Source organism: Vigna unguiculata, chromosome 4 (assembly GCF_004118075.2).
Source record: "Vigna unguiculata cultivar IT97K-499-35 chromosome 4, ASM411807v1, whole genome shotgun sequence".
NCBI lineage: Eukaryota > Viridiplantae > Streptophyta > Magnoliopsida > Fabales > Fabaceae > Vigna > Vigna unguiculata.
The window spans coordinates 34,324,492-34,344,257 of record NC_040282.1 but is presented as its reverse complement, the minus strand read 5'-3'; the positions used below and the strand labels follow the sequence as shown (position 1 = coordinate 34,344,257).

At 31.6% G+C, this 19,766-nt stretch overlaps 2 protein-coding genes across 3 annotated transcripts; both read right to left on the bottom strand.

Annotated features, from left to right (window-relative positions):
• Positions 1-1,169: 1,169 nt before the first annotated feature.
• LOC114181757 (receptor-like protein EIX2) lies at positions 1,170-5,331 on the bottom strand. 2 transcript variants are annotated; one of them, XM_028068304.1, is made up of 2 exons: positions 1,975-5,331; positions 1,170-1,359 (listed from the first exon to the last, which is right to left on the bottom strand). In XM_028068304.1, the coding sequence occupies exon 1, from the start codon at positions 5,310-5,312 to the stop codon at positions 2,016-2,018; it is 3,297 nt and encodes a 1,098-aa protein (XP_027924105.1). In that variant the 5' UTR covers positions 5,313-5,331; the 3' UTR covers positions 1,170-1,359; positions 1,975-2,015. The 2 variants fall into 2 exon arrangements, with proteins under 2 accessions (XP_027924105.1, XP_027924104.1); XM_028068303.1 differs by having other exon boundaries at positions 1,170-1,352.
• Positions 5,332-12,481: 7,150 nt separating this feature from the next.
• Positions 12,482-14,653, bottom strand: LOC114180806 (receptor-like protein EIX2). The gene has a single exon (XM_028067094.1). It carries the CDS (start codon positions 14,651-14,653, stop codon positions 12,482-12,484), a length of 2,172 nt encoding a protein of 723 aa, XP_027922895.1.
• Positions 14,654-19,766: the final 5,113 nt, after the last annotated feature.

Below are 19,766 nucleotides of genomic sequence, written 5' to 3'. Positions count from 1 at the left end.
TTTCTCCGCTTGATTCCTGAGAAAAAATTAGGCCATAATGTTTTTTACTAATATATATATATATATATATATATATATATATGGGTATTTTTGTGAATTAAAGTTTAGCGGGTACGGGTATCCACGGGTACGGATATTATGATACCCGTACCCGCCCCGTTAACATGCGGGTATCAAAAATACCCGTACCCACGGGTAGCGGGTATCCATTTTTAATATCCGTTTTCTACCCATTGCAGATTTTATCCGCGGGTACGGATATTTTTGACATCCCTAGGCCTTGGCACCCTATGGACCAACCTTTATGCCCAGCTAGAGCTGTCAAAATGGGTTAGAACCCGCGAGCCAACCCGGCTCACCACGGGTTCAGGCCGTGTTGGGTTGAAATTTTTTTACAAATTTCAATATGGGTTGATTTTTGACCCGGCTCATTCGGGTTGAACCCATGGTGAGCCGGGTTGGCTCACCAACCCGTAGATAAAAGGGTCACACAAGTGTTTTTTATTTATTTTTATTAAGTTAGGCTTTACATTTGGGTCATGTTAGGTTTTTTTTTATTCAACCCATAAATCATTTGTATTTTTTTTATTTTGATTTGCATTTGGATTGTATTAAAGTTTATTTAAATTTTAATTAGAATTACAATTTAGTTTTAACTCAAGAAAAAATATAAAAAAAATAATATTTTTTTAATTAAGTGAACTCGTGAGCCAACCCGTTTAACCCGCCAACCCGTGGTGAGTCGGGTCGGGTTCAAATTTTCTTGGCTCTCTAAAAAGTGAGCTGGGTTGGGTTGGCTCACTAAATCATCAATCCATGATGGATCAAGCCGGGTCGGGCCGGATTACCTGTTTTGACAGCTATATGCTCAACTGATTAGAGGCAACCCTTAAAATAAAAACAGAAAATAATTGAATCTTACATATAACAATATATAAAAATATATTTTCTTTTGTGTTCACGTTTCGTTATTTTAATTTTACCTTTAATTATTATTTTAAAAATTAATTATTTAATAAATAATTTATCTTTAACCTTTATTCTTTATTCTAAAAATCTTATTTATTCTTAACAGTTATCTTAAAAACTTTTTTTATATATATTATTTTATATTTAACAACTATTTTAAAAATTATTTATATATCTTTTATTAATCGGACATGAAACAACATTACAATATATTATATCATAAAATACAACCAAATCATAACAAGTTTCTAGAAACAAGATTTTTCAATTTATTTCTTTCATACAAAATATTGTAAACGACAAAACTAAATAAATATTTTGCCCTTGTGCAACCCAACATTGATTTCCTCCCTAATCCGAATTGTGTAGAGCATCTGTAACACCTGCATTCTTTTTTTAAACAAAAATTAATTCGGTGCATTACAAGAAAAAGACATAATATATTTAAATATATGTAGGACTTTTGAAGTTGCAGGATTTTGGAATCACCATCTCAGCTAATAACATGAACTCTTTCGTTTTTGTTACTCAGAAATCCTTTAACGAGAAATTAAGGACTAATTCTTCTACGTATTTAGTATCTAACTCTTTCATACTTTAGGGTTAATTTCGTTATCTGATTATATGCTTAAAGACTAAGGTTTCCTGTTAACCATGTTTTCCAATGGTACTAATCAAGTTTCTCAAATTTTTGTGAATTCGAGAGAGAACCGAAAACTGTTTAGAAAAATTATAGTTTTAAGTAGAATTTAGTGACTATGGTATAAGAGAAGTGTGAACCATAGAAAAAGGTTCTCAGAATCCTGAAACGAACATATGAACTAAAAAAGATCGCTCACAAAAGTATTATGAGTGCATAAAAAACAAGTGTAAGCAAAAGAAGTAGTGTGATCTGAGAATTATATCTCGCTTTACCAATTCCAAGAGAATTTTTTTCTTCAAGAATTTAATTCAGTCATTATTAATAATAAAAATAAGGAATATCATAAGGAAGCTGCAACATACCTTCTTGCCTATGAGCTACGAGGACTACTTTGTTGCATTCCCTATAACCATTCAAATATATAATTTATCAGTCTGTTCACAAATCTCATGTAATCCTTTCTCCAAGGATGCCAAAGTAGTATTGGCCCTAATAAGCCCCAAAATCCAGTAAAGAATCCTATTCCCATGCTCATGTATAATGCCTCGTAAAAGACACTGTCTTCATCACCATTGATTGCTTCAACTTCTGGGAACTTTACTGTCCTTTGATCTCCATCTCCAGGACAACTTTTGTTCAGTTGAAAACCACAAAGATCTCTGTTTCCTTCAAAACTATAGCCTTCAAAGGTTTCAAAATGTCTTTCTCGTGGGATTCTTCCTGAAAGAGAGTTGTGTGATAAATCTAACTTGCCTAGATCATCAATTTGAGAAAGAGAAAAAGGAATTCCTCCACTGATATGATTTCTTGATAAGTCAAGGGACTCCAGTGAACTTAAATTTCCCATCTCTGAAGGAATTTCTCCGCTTAGATAATTTCGGGATAAATTTAGAGAAACTAGGCCAGCCAAATATCCAATCTCTTTTGGTATTTCACCTGTTAAATTATTACTTGAAAGATCAATGCTCTTAAGTTGTAACTCTGGATCTGAAAACCACATTTCCACACCTTTCCACATCCATGTTATGCTAAGTGTATAATTATCAGAACTGGATAAAAAATCAGGAAAAGGTTCATGGTAAGTAAGATTGGTAGACCAATATATATTATTTAGAGTTGCACCTCTGTCGATGATCTTTTCAGACATTACAGTCAAATTCTTTAAGCATGTTGGAATACCTCTCGATAAGTAATTCCTTGAAAGATCCAATGATTGAATACGCTTCAAATAACAAAGATGAACTGGAAGATGTCCACTGAAGTGATTCCCTCGCATGTTCAAGATTATCAATTGCTGCATACTTTCCCCAATCCATGGTCGTATTGGACCAGACAACATATTTTCACTCACATCCACCATAATTAAATTGCCGCAGTTCTTCAAAGAGGAAGGTAATTCACCCATTAGGTTATTGTTTCGTAAAACCAAGACTTCCAATTTAACAAGGCTGCCCATGGACACAGGAATGTTTCCTGACAATTTATTGTTGCTTAAATCAAGGAACAATAATCGATCAACATATTTCCAACAGTTTGGCAGCTGTCCCTTCATCTGATTGTTCGATAAATCTAAAGTGGCCAAATTTGCAGATGTGCTTTGATCACATAAGAATGAAAACAAATTTGAAAATTTATTTTTGGAGAGCTTGAGCTTTGATGCTTGCACTAAAAAGGGTGGAATTATGCCTTCAAATTGGTTTGAGTGCAGAAATATCGACGGTTTGTGAAGAAACTTCAACGATATACCGGGAATTGCACCAATGAGATTATTGTTAGACATATCTAGCCTTCCCATATTTTGCAAGTTGTTCCAAAACCAGTCTGGTACGGAATCATTAAGCTTGCTATTAGAAATATTAAGAAGCACTAAGGAACTTTGAGTCTGAAGCCAACTTGGAAATGTCGGGCCCAAATTACAAGACCCTAATTCCAACAACACCAATTGGAAAGGAGGAACCCAAGTAGGACTAATTTTTAGTGACAATGAGTTATGTTGTAACTCCAAGAATATTAATTTGGAAAAATTAGAAAGGTGCGATTCAGTAACATCACCCTCTAAATAATTTCCCGCCAAACTAAGTACAAGCAGTTCAGATAACAATCCAATGCTTTTAGGTAATGTTCCTGTAATGTTGTTAAGGGATAAACCCAAAGCCTGAAACACGTGTTTGTTGCACCATGATGAATTCTGCAAGAAGCTAGAAATATTTCCACTCAGCTTGTTGTTTGAGAGGTCTAAATCTCGCAATGTGCAGATGTTCCCAAAGAAAGATGGGATCTCGCCTTGCAGTTTGTTACCATGGAGGTAAAGAACTTCAAGAGAGTTCATTACTTTCCCAAATCCATCTGGAATGGGACCTTCCAACATGTTATCATAAAGTTCAAGGTCACAAAGATTGGTAGTGGAGTTGAAGAGCCAGTAAAATATGGATGATGATTTCAACAGATTTGAGGAGAGATCAAGCGAGGCAAGAGAAGATGAAGAATTCGTAATTGAAATAGCTGAGATGAGAAAGTTATCATCTCTTAGACCACAATTTGACAAATAAAGATTTTGAAGTTTTGAACTGAAGTTGAAGCTACCTTGAAAGACCAATGAGGTCACATTATTATCGGAAAGGTCAAGGATCACAAGAGACGGAAAACGTAAGTAGATAGGAGATGACAAAATAATGTTATTATGAGAAAGATAAAGCTCTTGAAGAATAAGGCTAAAGTTTGACAGCAGTTGAAATGTTGAGAATGTGAGTATATTAGAAGAAAGATCAAGGATGGTAAGAGACGTGGAAAAGTTGGAACCTGAATAAAACAGAGATTGGATATGGGCATCTGAAAGAGAACAATCAACTAGCCTCAACTCTCTTAAATTTGGAAAAATAATGGTTTGTAACCAGTCAAGATTATTTAAGAAATACAAAGCAAGATTTGTTAGGGGATTGAGATTAGAGAGCCACTGTGCATCCTTAGATTTGAAATCAAAATCACCAGAAAGTCTAAGAGTGTGCAAGAAAGGAAGATTCCCAACCTGGAAAGGAAGTGCTCCAGAAAATGAATTTTGACTAAGATCAAGATACGTCAACTGTGACAGATTCGCAAGTTGATAAGGGAGTTCCCCGTCCAGAAAATTGTAACTGAGATCCAGATACCTTAAGCGTGTAAGGTTTCCAAGTTGATAAGGGATTTCGCCATAGAAATAACCGTTACCAAGATCTAGAGTTCGTAAATGTGTAAGGCTTCCAAGTTGGATAGGAATGCTGCCACTAAAAGCAGAATTGGAGAGATTGAGATATCTTAAGTTGGTAAGTGAGGCAATGAGTTGTGGGATGTGACTCTCTACGAAACCATTGTAGCTGAGATCCAAATGTTGAATATTTTGCAAGGCAAACAATGAAGTGATATTCAGTGCACCTCTCAAAATTTGTGTATCCGAACCACGGAGACGAAGGATGGTTACATGACCTGTTATATGGTCACAACGAATGCCTTTCCATTTGCAACAATCTGTACTGTTTTCATCATCCCTCCATGTTGACAGCATGTCATAGGCATCTATGAGGCCATGTTTGAAGTTAAGAAGTGCCTGTCTCTCCCTCTCAATGCACTTTATTTCTGCGCTATTGTTCAACCCGAGAATGGGTCCTGCATCATGCAACAACAGCAGAAGAAGTGCATAAAACAGTTTCAGATAATAACTACACATTATGTAGTAGCTGATATCAAACAAGTAACACTAAAACAGAGGTTTTTAACTATTCATGGCAAAACCAACCAATAGGATTTATATATATGGCTGATAGAGTGGCTAACGGATTAACGTGTATATACTTTATTTCCTTAACTACCCTTTGCTGGTATTCAATTTAAATTCGTTTTTCTTTCTCTCTTGTTTATGCTAATACTTATTTATACTTTTTATTATCTGAGATCATTTCTAACTTTCTTATAAAGTATACAACCAATCAACTGCTTTCTTTTTTATATTATCAAGAGCATTTTTGAAAAAAAGGTAGCAACCTAGTCTTTTTAATTACATTATCAAAAATGGTCACTAGTTGACATGTGTGGTTCACCTTAGAGTACGTTTTGAAAATGTCCCTTTCTAAGAAATGCTTGATTACAAAAAACTTTTAAATTTGATGTGATTGCATTCCTTGCACGCAAATGATAATTAGGTGATTATTATTTCTTTTATAAAATTTCATTTTTTGTGTTTGTCATTTCAATTCATACTCTTATCTTGGTAATACCTTCTTATATTCTTTAATCTAGTGGTCAGGATTGAAAATGTGTAATATCTTCATTATAGAATAAATTATTGATAATTCAATGTTTTAAATAATATTGTTTACTCCTGAAATTTTAAACATATTTTACATAACGGTTTTTATTTTTTTCCCTTAACATAATTTTTTTACATAAATTTTATGAAAAAAAAGGTAAAATAATATATGATGTGAGATCCACTTTTTATCTCTTAAGTTGAGCCCAGGTGAAGTGATTAGGCCCAAGTCAGCCCTCTAGCTTTTGGCATTTTCAAAAAAATTGTTCAGCTTTTCTACCATAGCTCATCCTCCAAAATTCTTTACTCTTCATAGTTCTTTTTGTTCCTCTCTAATTCGGTTGCTTCTACTCATTCAAACAGAAGTTGAGCTAGGGTTAATGCGAGCTCACCAAACATTTTTCTTCCATGTAAGTAAATCCCCAACTTTTGTTCCATTTTCTTTTTCTGTATCTAAGCTTTAGTTACATGTTCAACTGTGAACGGGTTTCCTTTTCATCCTTCTATGTTCTGTTTTCAGCTCCTTAAGCACACTAGTGCATTTAAGAGTTTTTACATCGTAGTATATGCCTCGGTTCCTGCGCACCCGCTGCATATAAACACGCGATGGCATTTTTGTAATTAAAGTCAATGCCTCGGTTGCTATTCTAACCGAGGCATATAGCGTAAAAAATTTTGACAATTCTCGCTTTTCCAAAATTTGAAATTTTTTACATCCTTTTATGCCTCAGTTCTTTTATAACCGAGGCAGTAGATGACTTATGCATCGGTCCTCCTGCCAACAGAGGCATATGAGCAAACCAATATGCCTCGGTTTCGAATTAACCGAGGCAATATCGTTTCTTAGGGTTAAAAAAACCCAAATGTTTTCGCACTGCAGCACCACACATTCTGCACTTCTTCTTCTTCTCCGAGTGCCGCACACCTGGTCCACTCTTCCACTACGTGCCAGCCCTTTGTGCTGCCTGCACCGTCGTTGCACCATCAAGGAGGTTTCCGGCGCCACCGCATCTTCTTCTTCTTCGACCAACCATCATCGTTGTTCCGTTGGGGCGTTCTTTCCGCCTGCTTCGCTGTTCCGTTCAATCCGCCTGCACCGTCGCTGCACCGCACCGTCGAGGAGGTTGTTCCGATGCCGCTACCGCTAGCATTGCCTTTGTTTAATCCCGTTCCTTTGTATATTTATTTTTACGTTTTGGGTTGTTTTTGGATTCTCCTTGATTTAATTTTCTGCATTGTTTGTGTGCTCTTGTATTTTCAATCTTGAATTTAATATTATTAAGATATATGTTAGAAATTGGATTTGTAATTTGATAGAGATTGAGTTTGTAAATAATTTTTTGCTTGTGTACTGTTTCTACGAATTATGCAGGTGTGGGTACTGTGAGAAATGAGTGTGTGTGTGTGTGTGTGTGTGTGTGTGTTGGGTTTTAGTGAGGTGTGAGTGTTGGGTCGTGGGTGCAGTGAGATGAGAGTGTGAGTGGTGCATTAAAGTGAGTGAAGTGAGGGTTTTGTGTGGGTTAGTGGGGTGTATGGTGCGGGTGGGTTCTGTGAGAGAGTGTGTGATTGTGAGAGAAGAGGAGTGTGTGATGGGTGGGTTATGTGAATGAGAAAAAGAGAGTAGTGCAGTGAGGCCCTGGAAGAGAGAAGAGAAATAGTGTAGAAGTTAATAGTGTGTGTTTTATGAGTGAGGTGAGAGAGTGTTACGTAACAGAAAAAATGTGTGGGGTGTGGGTCCCATGTGTGTGAGAGAAAAGAAAGTGAGTGAGGTGTGGGTTTTATAACGATTTTTTTTTAATAATTAATATGCCTCGGTTGAATTATAACCGAGGCAGTAACGATTCAAATATGCCTCGGGTTAATAACCGAGGCATAAAGTAGTGTCTTTTTACCTCGGCAGTATATGCCTCGGATGCCCACCCGAAACCAAAAGTTAAAAATAACCGCTGTCGTTTTGCTTTCCTACACTGGTGGCAGTTCCAGGTTCTGGTGTTCCTTCCTCTTAGGGTTTCCCTCACAGTAGCTTTTGTCAAGGTAAGGGAAACTAGAGTTTTCACGTTCTCTTAAAGTATCTTGTATGTTTTGCCTCTATTTTATGTTTAAGATGCACATTTGATGACTATGATTATACAAGAATGAGTCTGGCTGTAATTTGTGTTGATTTCTTGGCTTGCATGTGTGAATAGGAGAGAACCCTGTTGTTTTCGTAGGTTCTCATCACCATGTTCAAAGAGGTCTTTGATGTTCGTTGTTCATGTTTGTTGTCTTTATTTGTTTCTTCATCATTTGTTCACCATTTAAAAAGCTCTCATACTTTTGTGTTTTCCCACAGTGAATCCAACCATTGTTGTTGGACCCAATTCTCGTTTAAGACTATGTTCCCAAGTTTGCATTTCCTTCATCTGAACCCTAAAAATGATATGATGATATGTTTGATTTATTTCTTTTTGTATATGTATCGCAAAAGCATCAAAATCGCATGAAAATCTACTTCAATACTAGTTCTCAATTTTTACCTATGTTGCTTGTTTCTAGTTCATCTAGTGATATTAAATTTTGTCTAATTTTGAAGTTGTTTAATACAGTGTGAGAGTTACCGAAAGATTTAACGAAAATCTATTCCTTTATTTATTTTTTATAAACTTATATTGTTATGGACTTTGATTTTAGAGACAATGAAGTCTAGTGTTGATGTTTATGCTCTAGTTCGTAATCGAAATCAAGAGTTTTTTTTTTTTATTTCACCTTTATATGTTTTGAATCGAAAACCGAAATACAATGTTGAAAAAATCAATGCTAAAACCCTTTCTTGCGCTAATGTCAATATCAACTCACTTAGCGATAACTAGGAGACACGTTTAATGAAATACTAAGAATCAAATAAGTTGGTCCTGTTAATAGACCGAAAGAAGGATAAATAATTGACTTAAAAATAGAGTTTCAAAATTAAAAGATGAAACGAATACTCTAAAAACTGATTTGTTATTGTGCTGAAATAAATTTGTTAATTATTATGGAATGGGAAAATTATAAGTCCATATAAAATAAAACACATTATTTTTTCAAAACTCTTACAAAGTTTACATCGAATATATCAATGCGCTATTTTTATTTTTTTAATTTTTGTAAGATCTTTTAGCACCATCATTTTATTATCCGCTCCTCCACACCACTCTATTCTTATGACAATGATGGTCTTTCTCAAGCGATGAGATCTCAGTAAAACAAGGAATGTGAAAGTTTAATTTGTCTTTATACAAAATTTCTGCAGAGACTTTTCAAAATCTTTGTAATTGTTTCAAATTCCAAATTTGTCTTTATACAAAATTTCTGCAGAGACTTCTCAAAGTCTTTGTAATTGTTTCAATTTCAAATTTAATGTGACAACACATTCAATTTTCCAAACAATTAAAAGATTTAGGAAACATATTTTAGGAGAAACAAATGCAACTATATATATTTTAAGAACTATAAAACATATTAATTCTTTTATATATAGAGATAATTAGATAAATAAATAGATTAAGATAGACAGATTTAGAGAAAGTAAGTAGTGAAAATATTATACGGTGATAAAAACATTATTGTTATATATCAATAAATATTATATATCAATAATTGATATAATTATTATTACGAGAAAGATTATTGTTATATATCAATAAATAAGTTATATATTATATTCATTGCAAAAATATAGTAATCATAACAACTTTTCAGCAATATTTTTCATTGTATATTTAGAAAAATTGTCCTATAAATTCTTATAGAACTAGTTAGGTGTCATTTCAAATTATCACCAAAATTTGTCTTTGCATGAAATTTCTCCAAAGACTAAAACATCAAAGTCTGTTCATTTGTTTTACGTTTAATTTTTTGATGTGGTTCCCTATCTTTCTGACCCACAAGAAAAGCTAGAAAATGTATGATACAACAATCATGTTTGTGCTAAATCAATATATATTGTTATTATTTGAAAGTAATAATATGTTTGATAAGTATACATAATTTAAACTATAATATATGATGAAAAAATAATATATCAAATTATTTAAGTAATATATAATATTTAAACTAAATAAATATACGAGTATTTTATATTACAATAAAAAAACTGCTGCTTGTATTATTATAAATACCATTTGAATTTTGGTCTTTAATTTTGGAAAGAATTTAATAGTCTTGAATTTCTAAAACAATTGCTAAGTTCGTGTATTAAATCTGAATTTTTTGTACTTCTAGATCGGTTTTATATAATGTCCTCAACTACTTTAGCAAGACTTAGACCCACCTTCATTTTCGATTTTTAAAATTCAAGAAAAATCTAATTTAAATCCAATATAAATCTAATTAATTAGATTAGATTTAAATTCCAAAAATATAAATTCAAATTTAAAATAAATTCATAAAAATTTAGATTATCATATATTGAATCTCAGAGACCTTGATCACTACAGTTTGATGCAAATTTGAATGATATGCGTCGGAATTTTGACCGAGAAATGTATATATGATCAGTGGTCTAACGCAAAGCGTGGGGATGCTAGCTATCTGGCAGTAACTATGAACGAATGAGGTATCTTCTTGTATTCTTCTTTACATCACAAATTTAAGTCAGAAATTTAAGTTAGAGTTACAAATAAGAAATAACAGGAAACTATCCGTTGAAGATGAATTATCGGATAGGAAAATTATCGGTTGAAGGTGAATCATTAAACTACTCTAGAAAATAAAATATAAAAGATAAAAATAATTTATTAATCAATAATCTACACTAAACTACTCTAAAAAATAAAATATAAAAGATAAAAATTAAAAATTAAAAAATGAGAGTCATATTACTATAATCTAATCCGATCTGATATCACAAATATAAGTAGTAATTGAATAGGAAACAACATTACAATATACTAACGAACATACAGGCACATAGCGCCTTGTATCCGCATTTTTAATTTTTAATATTTATTTTCAAAATATATATTATTTTTTATAAGATAATAATATTTATTTTCAAAACATATATTATAAATTTTAAAATAGTTGTTAAATAAAATAACTGTTAAAAAAAGATTTTTAAAATAACAGTCAAAATATAAAAGATTTAAAAAAACGATTAAAAAAATAATTATAAAATAAATAATTTTTAAAATAATAATTAAAGATAAAATTAAAAAATGAAAAGTGGATAAAATAAAGAATCCCCTTTATTTTTATTATTATAGATAGATAGATTATAGATTATACCACAAAATACAACCAAATCGTAACAAGTTTCTAGAAACAAGATTTTTCAATTTATTCCTTACACACAAAATACTGTAAACGACAAAACTAAATAAATATTGTGCATCCCAACTTTGATTTCCCCTCTGCGTCTAGAGCATCTGCAACACCTACAATCTTTTCTTAAACAAAAATTAATTCAGCATGTTGTTTGTCTTTCGACCTTTACCGAAAATTAGATATAGTTTTTCTTAATAATTTTAAATTAATTTAGTCTTTTATTTTTAAAAATATGTAAATTTTTTTTTAAATTAATTTCTTTTAAATTTGTTTAATATTTTAATTTTGTTTCTTAAATAATATTAAAACTAATGATACATCAAATTATGTAAATAAATTTAAATATAGTAATGAAATGTGTTTAAAAAGTCAAATAAATTCAATAAATTTTGGTTAAAAGTAGGGATGGCAACGGGTCGGGTCGGGCACGGATAGTATGATACCCGTACCCGACCCGCTAAAAAAAATCCGCCCGTTACCCGCCCGTTTACCCGCTGGGTATCCGCTTAAAAAATACCCGCAGATATTTTTAAAACCCGCGGGTACCCGTGGATACCCGATACCCGTAAATATTTAAAAAATTATGAATTTTATAAATTTTTTAATATAAAATTATAAAAATAAAATATAAATTAAATTAAATTATAATTATAATTATAATTATAATTATAATTATAATTATAATTAAATTTGACATAATAAAATATACTGTTACTTCTAATTTTAATTAAATTTAACAATAAAATATAAATTAAATTTTAATTTTAATTGCGGGTAACGGGTACCCGCGGGTACGGATAGTATGATACCCGTACCCGACCCGTTTATAACCGGGTATTAAAATACCCGTTACCCGCTACCCGCGGGTAATAAATACCCGCGAGTAGTAACTATCCGTCGCGGATTTTATCTGCGGATATCTGCGGGCACGAGTATTTTTGCCATCCCTAGTTAAAAGGCACACATTTATAAATTTAAAAGATTAAATTAGTTCAAATTTTTTAAAAAAGACTAATTCCAATTTTTAATTAAGGATAAAAACATGTTTAATCCTATATTTAAATATATGTACGAGCTCAGCTCTAGAAATAACATGAATTCTTTCATTTTTGTTACTCATAAATCCTTTAACGAGAAATTGAGGACTAATCCTTCTACGTCTTTATATCTCGCTTTACCAAGTTTCTAGGAGAAAAAACTTTTCAAAAACTTAATACACTCGTTAATAGTAAAAATATGGAATCTCATAAGGGAGCTATAACATACCTTCTGCCTTTGAGCTACGAGAGGAACACTTTGTACATTCACCAGAACCACGCATATATATAGTTTATCAGTTTGTTCACAAATATGATGTAATAATTTCTCCAAGAACGCCAAAGTAGTATTGGCCCCAATAAGCCCCAAAATCCAATGAAGTATCCTATCCCCATGCTCATGTAAAATGCCTCATAGAAAACACTATCTTCGTTATCATTGAATGTTCCATGTTCATGAGGCTTTATTGTTGTCTGATTTCCATCTCCAGGACAAGTTTTGTTAAGTTGTTCACCACAAAGGCCAACATTCCCTTCAAAACTTGAGACATCAAAGGTTTCAAAGTGTCTTCCTGATGGGATTCTTCCAGAGAGAGAGTTGTGTGACAAATTTAATATGCCAAGAAAATCGATTTCAGAAAGTGAGAAAGGAATTTCACCACTGATATGATTTCTTGATAAGTCAAGGGACTCTAGGAAACTTAAATTTCCCATCTCTGAAGGAATTTTTCCACTCAGATTATTTCTGGATAAATTCAAAGAAATTAGTCCAACCAAATATCCAATCTCTTTTGGTATTTCACCTGTTAAACTATTACTAGAAAGATCAATGCTTTTGAGAGACGGTCGTCGAATTTTGAACTCATGTTCCACACCTTTCCACCTCCATATTATGTTTAACGTATAAACATCCATATCTAAGAACATGTATCCTTTGACACTAACTGCATAATGTAACATAGTATTTCCACTGAATCCTTGTTCAGACATGGCAGTCAAATCCTTTAAGCATGTTGGAATTCCTTTTGATAACATATTCCACGAAAGATCCAACAACTGCAAGTGCTTCAAATTACAAAGATCATTAGGAATGCTTCCGGAGAAGTTATTCTGTTGCATATTCAAGATGACTAGTTTGTTCATACTTTCTCCAATCCATGATGGTATTGAGCCGGATAATATATTTCCTCTCACATCCAGCACAACTAAATAGCTGAAATTCTTCAACGTAGAAGGAAATTCACCCATCAAATTGTTGTTTCGTAAAACCAATGCATTCAAGTGCACAAGGGAGCCCATGGACTCGGGAATCTTCCCTGATAGTTCATTGCGGCTTAAATCTAGAATCCGTAAATTGTGTACAGAATTCCAACAATCTGGAAGTTGCCCCTCTATTGCATTGTTTGATAAATCTAGAATCATCACGAATGTAGCTCTGCGTTGCTCACAAAATGAAGGCAAATAGGAAAATTTATTTTCATTGAGCAGAAGGAATGAAGCTTGTAGCAAAAATGAGGGAACTATACCCTCAAATTGATTTGAATTCAGAAATATAAGGGGACCGAAAAGAAGCCTTGGTTGCAAATTGAAAATTGGACCTGTTAGATTGTTGTGTGACATATCCAAAATTTCCATATTTTGTAGGTTGTTCCAAAACCATTCTGGTACTGAACCGTTAAGCCTGGTATCAGAAATATTCAGGTAAGTTAAGGAGCGTTGAGTCTGCAGCCAACTGGGAAAAGTGGGGCCCAACTTGCAAGATCTTAGTCCCAAGTAAAATAATTGGAAAGGAGGAACCCAATCAGGGACTAATTTTAGAGACAGAGAGTTATTTGATAAGGATAATTCCTCTAATTTGGAAAAGTTGGAAAGATGGGATTCAGTGACATCACCCTCCAAATGATTTCCATCCAAGGACAACATCAGCAACTCAGATAGTAATCCAATGCTTTTAGGTAATGTTCCTGTAAAATTGTTAAGGGATAAATCCAAATACTGAAACACGTGTCTGTTGCACCATGAAGAATTCTGAAATAAGCTTGAAATTTCCCCACTCAACTTGTTATTTGAGAGGTATAATGTCCGCAATGTGCAGATGTTCCCAAAGAAAGATGGAATCTCACCTTGCAGTTTGTTATGAGAGAGGTAAAGAACTTCAAGAGAGTTCATTACTTTCCCAAATCCATCTGGAATGGGACCTTCCAACATGTTATCATAAAGTTGAAGTGTACGAAGATTGGTAGTGGAGTTGAAGAGGCAGTCAAATATGGATGGTGATTTCAACAGATTTGAGGAGAGATCAAGCGAGGCAAGGGAAGATGAAGAGTTCGCAACTGTAATAGCTGATATGACAAAATTATCATCTCTAAGACTACAATTTCTCAAATAAAGATTTTGAAGTTTTGAAGTGAAGATGGAAGTACCTTCAAATGATGTCATATTATTGTAAGAAAGATCAAGGGTAATTAGAGAAGGAAAATTTGAGTAGAGAGGAGGCGAATGGATGTTATTATGAGAAAGATAAAGCGCTTGAAGATTAAGGCTAAAGTTTGACAATAATTGATATGTTGAGGATGTGAGCATATTAGAAGAAAGATCAAGGATGGTAAGGGAATTGGAAAAGTTGGAACGTGAATAAAACAGAGAGTGAATATCGGTATCAGAAAGAGAACAACCAACTAGTCCCAACTCTTTTAAGTTTGAAAAAACAATGGTTGGCAACCAGTCAAGATTATATAAAGAATATAAGGCTAGATTTGTTAGGGAATGGAGATTAGACAACCATTCTGCATCCTTAGGTTCGATATAGAAACTGCCAAGTCCAAGAGTGTGCAAGAAAGGAAGATTTCCAACCTGGAATGGGAGTGCTCCATAAAATGAATTTGCACTGAGATCAAGATACCTCAACTGTTACAGATTTCCAAGTTGACGAGGGAGCTCCCCATCCAGATTATTGTAACTGAGATCCAGATACCTTAACTGTGCAAGACTTCCAAGTTGATAAGGTATTTTTTGCCATAGAATATGGTTGCCTCTTAGATCTAGAGACAGTAAATTTGTGAGGTTTCCAAGTTGGGTAGGAATGCTGCCACCAAAATAAGAATATGAGAGATTGAGATATCTTAAGTTGGTAAATGAGCCCATGAGTTGTGGGATGAAATTCCTTAAAAAAAGATTGTAGCTGAGATCTAAATGTTGAATATTTTGCAAGGGAAACAATGAAGTGATATTGAGTGTACCACTCAGATAGTGTGCATGGTGACCAGGGAGACGAAGGATGGTTACATGACCTGTTTGTTGGTCGCATTGAATGCCTTTCCATTTGCAGCAATCTTGAGTGTTGTCGTCATCTCTCCATGAAGACAGCACGCCATAGAAATCCACGAGGCTATATTTGAAGTTCAGAAGTGCTTGTCTTTCCCTGTCAATGCACTTTATTTCTGCACTACTGTTGAATCTGATCATGGATCCTGCTGCACCACGCAGCAAGAGCGGTAGAAGTACATAAAACAGTTTCAGATAATGATTAGGCATTATGTAGTTGCTGATATAAAATAGTAAACAGTTGTTGTGAACTATTATTCATGACAACACTGATAAAATTTATATGCCTCAGTCTGTCTGGCTAATCAACAGAGCCGTTCATTATACTCCAAGAAGAACCTATACATTACGTTATATATTTTTATTTCCTTTTGTATGTTTTGTTATTCCAATACTTGATACTTTTTATTAGCTGGATTCTTTTTCTATCGTTTTATAAATGTTCAAGCATTTTTCTAATTTTAAATTAAAAATTAATTTAAAAATTAGTTTTTTAGTAATTAAAATTTTGGTAATGAATATTATAAATTAATTTAGACTCTAATTTACAAATTAATGTAATTTTTATTTATAATAGAAACTATTTTAAATATTACTAATTTTTAATTCATAAATTATATTAAAAATAATTAATTTTTATTTTTAAAATTAATTAATATTTAATGAACTTTTTTATATTGTTTTTGTTTTGCTCTCTCCACCCTTCTTATTAACAGAAACAGAAAATTTATCACATTTCTGTATATTTGTTTAGGCTATATTTGAAACAAACCTGTATACGTGCTTTTAAAAACATGAATTTGATTTTTTATAAGTAAAAATTAATGTGTATACAAAATAAATAAATATAAATATATATATATATATATATATATATATATATATATATTCTATGAAATTAACACATGAATTAGTTCTCGAAATAGATTAATTTTAATTTATGGGAGAAACTAATTTGAATGCTTCCAATAAAAAAAAATAATGTTAACTAGTAAGAGGTTATTTCTTTTGGTATATGGTTGTGGTATTCTCTACAATTTAAATTTCGTTTTCTTACATTTTTTTTTTCAAAATCAAATTTTAAATTATTTTATGGTTCTTCATGTCTTTTCTTTATTCCGAGTTGTATATTTGAATCAAAAAGAGGACAACATATTGTGAAAATTCTCCATGATTTAATTTTAATAAACTTTTATGAAGACTTGATTTTAAAATAAAAAGTCTGTGCAATTGTTTTAGTTTCCAAATTTGATGCGATTTGTAGCATCCGAACAAAACTAAAGAGGTATATATACTTAAAATTTCAGGATTGGCTCTAGTGAGTTGTATTAACTAGTACTATATGCTTCCATAAAAACACAAGAGAATGAGTGGGCTAGTTCAAAATTTACTAAATCTAATTATATTTATCATGATGTACTCCAAAACTAAGATAATAAAAACATCAATAATCGATAAACATATTTTAAAATAAATATGTTCTATGTGAGACGAATATATTACTCAAATGAAAAATGTATATATCATCGTAAAATGTCACACATGTATATATTATAAAGAAAAATAAAAAGGTAATCCTAAAAAATGATGTTATGCATTTAAAACCAAATATATTATGATTGTAACATAAAATAACAAATATTGTATATTTAAAAACAGAATATATTGTGATTTTATGATTCATATGTTAGCAAATATAGTTATTTACTTAGTAAAAAAACATCATGGTTTTTTTATTTTATTTTGGTCAAATCAATTTTTTTTCAAAATATTATAGAACTAAATTACCACTCTCACATAAAGATTCAACCGACATTGTAATTAGAGATGAAAATGGATGTGGCGAAGAAAGGTTTTACTATTTCATACTTATCAAGAAGAAAAAAACATTCATATCTTTATACTAAGATTCAATGGGTATCAAGTTCTTGTCTCGTCCATGTCCACATCCCTACCGAATATCTGGTATATACACTCATATCCATATCGTATCTATTTTCTTACTGTTTCAATATTAATTAATTAATTTTTCTAAAATATTAAAAAATTATGGTAATGAAAACATAATATTATGGAATATTTAATTTTAAGAGGAAATATTTTTTTTCTTCAACATCAAATATTTAGAAAGAAATTATAATCATATACATTTCAAATTAGAGTAATAAATAAATTTTATTTAATTTGCATACAATAATGAAACCTGGTTGATAAAAATTTAAAATATTTTTAGAAAATTGTAAAAGGAAAATATATATTCAAATTAAAAAGTATTTTATATGTCTCTTTACTTCCATTTTTTTTAAATATAATGGAATTTATTTTTACACACTAATAAAATTTATAATATATCACTTGGACAAAATTACAAAAAAAACAAAAATTAAACTAATAATAATTAAAATTTAAAATAAAATTTTTATCTTTTAAATTACAATATATATTGAATCATGATAACAACATTTATAATAATCATATTAACCTATTATATTATAGTAAATAAAATTTGTTTAAACAGTGTCGATCACCGTCACGCATATGTTTATTTATTTATCCCTTCTCCTTGATTTTTGTCCTGATTTCGATGATTTTGTTTTGTAATTGTCTTGATTGTTCTGGAGTTTTACTGATTTTTCATATCGTATGTTTCGCCATTGGTTTTTGGTTGTCTGATTTTTTCATGTGGTCCCTTGATTTGCCTTTTTTGGTTTTTTGGATTAGAGTTTCTTTATTATGTGTTTATGAAGTGTGTTATTGTGTATTGTGTGTACCATTTTCTGTGATAACTAACGGATTAATTCGTCATCATGTTCTATTGCGAGACGAGTTCCACGCTGCAACCCATTTTCATGTGTGGGGTCTGTTCGACCACACCCGTGTTTAGCATACTGGCCCTATCTAAAATTATTTACAAAATTGTATTACAATTGTGCTGGAATAAACTTTACTAATTATTAAAGAATGTGAAAATTGTAATTCCTTAAAATATAAAACACAGGATCTTCTCAAAACTCTTCTTCAATACTTTACATCGAATATATAAATGCACCATTTTGTAATTTTAATAGTCTTTTAACTATTAATGTTAAAATGTGAATTTTAAATCTAACACAATCATACAATTTGGATTGATTGGGTTTTACTTGCATCCCATGATTATTATCTACGCCCTCTATATCAATAAGTGAAAAGACTAAAATATCCTACTTACACAACACGTTCTTCTTTGTTTCACCTCCGTGCTTCTCAGATTCTCTCCGCCGCAAACACCGGGAAAGAAGGGACAAAAAATATCCATTACTTAAGACGGCATCGAGAATGGTTGGGACAATAAATTCTGAAATAATGAAACCACTACCCTTAGTGGTTTGATTGGGTTTTACTTGTATCCCATGATTATTATCTACACCCTATATATCAATAAATGAAAAGACTAAAATATCCTACTTACACAACACGTCGTTCTTGCTGCCATGGCCAACACGTCGTTGTTCTTCTTTGTTTCACCTCCGTGCTTCTCGGAAGCTCTCCCCGCAAATAATGGGAAAGAAGGGACAAAAATTATTCATTACTTACACTAGGTTCTTATCTGAGTAATTACTGTGTAGGAATGGCAACGGAGTGGATTTCAGTATCTCATACTCATCCCCATAGAAAAAATTCATCTCCATCCCTATCTCCAAACCCAACAGATATCAATTTTTTTTTCCATCTCCATCCCTATCGGGTAACGGGTATAATCTCATACCCATACCCGTTTTCTTACAACTTCAATATTAATTTTAATTAATTTTTATTAAATAATAAAAAATTACAGTAAAAAGAAACATAATATTATCAAATATATGAGGATGGTTGTTTATTTGATATCAAATACTTTAAAATAAATTATAATTGTTTACATTTTATATTACAATACCAAATAAAATTTCATCAAAACCAAAACATTTATTAAATTTGCTAAGTGCAAAAACCTAGTTGATATAATTTTAAAATATTGTTAAACAAATATAAAAGGAAAACAAATATTCAAATTAAAATATATTTTAAATGTTTGTTTACTTCAATTTTTAAAATTTTAATGAATCTCTTTTTTATACACTAATAAAAGTTATAATACATCACTTGATTAAAATGACGCAAAGAACAAATAATAAACATAATAATAAAATTTTGACATAGATCTTATACCTTTTGAACTTCAATGTATGTTGGATGGTAGTAAAAA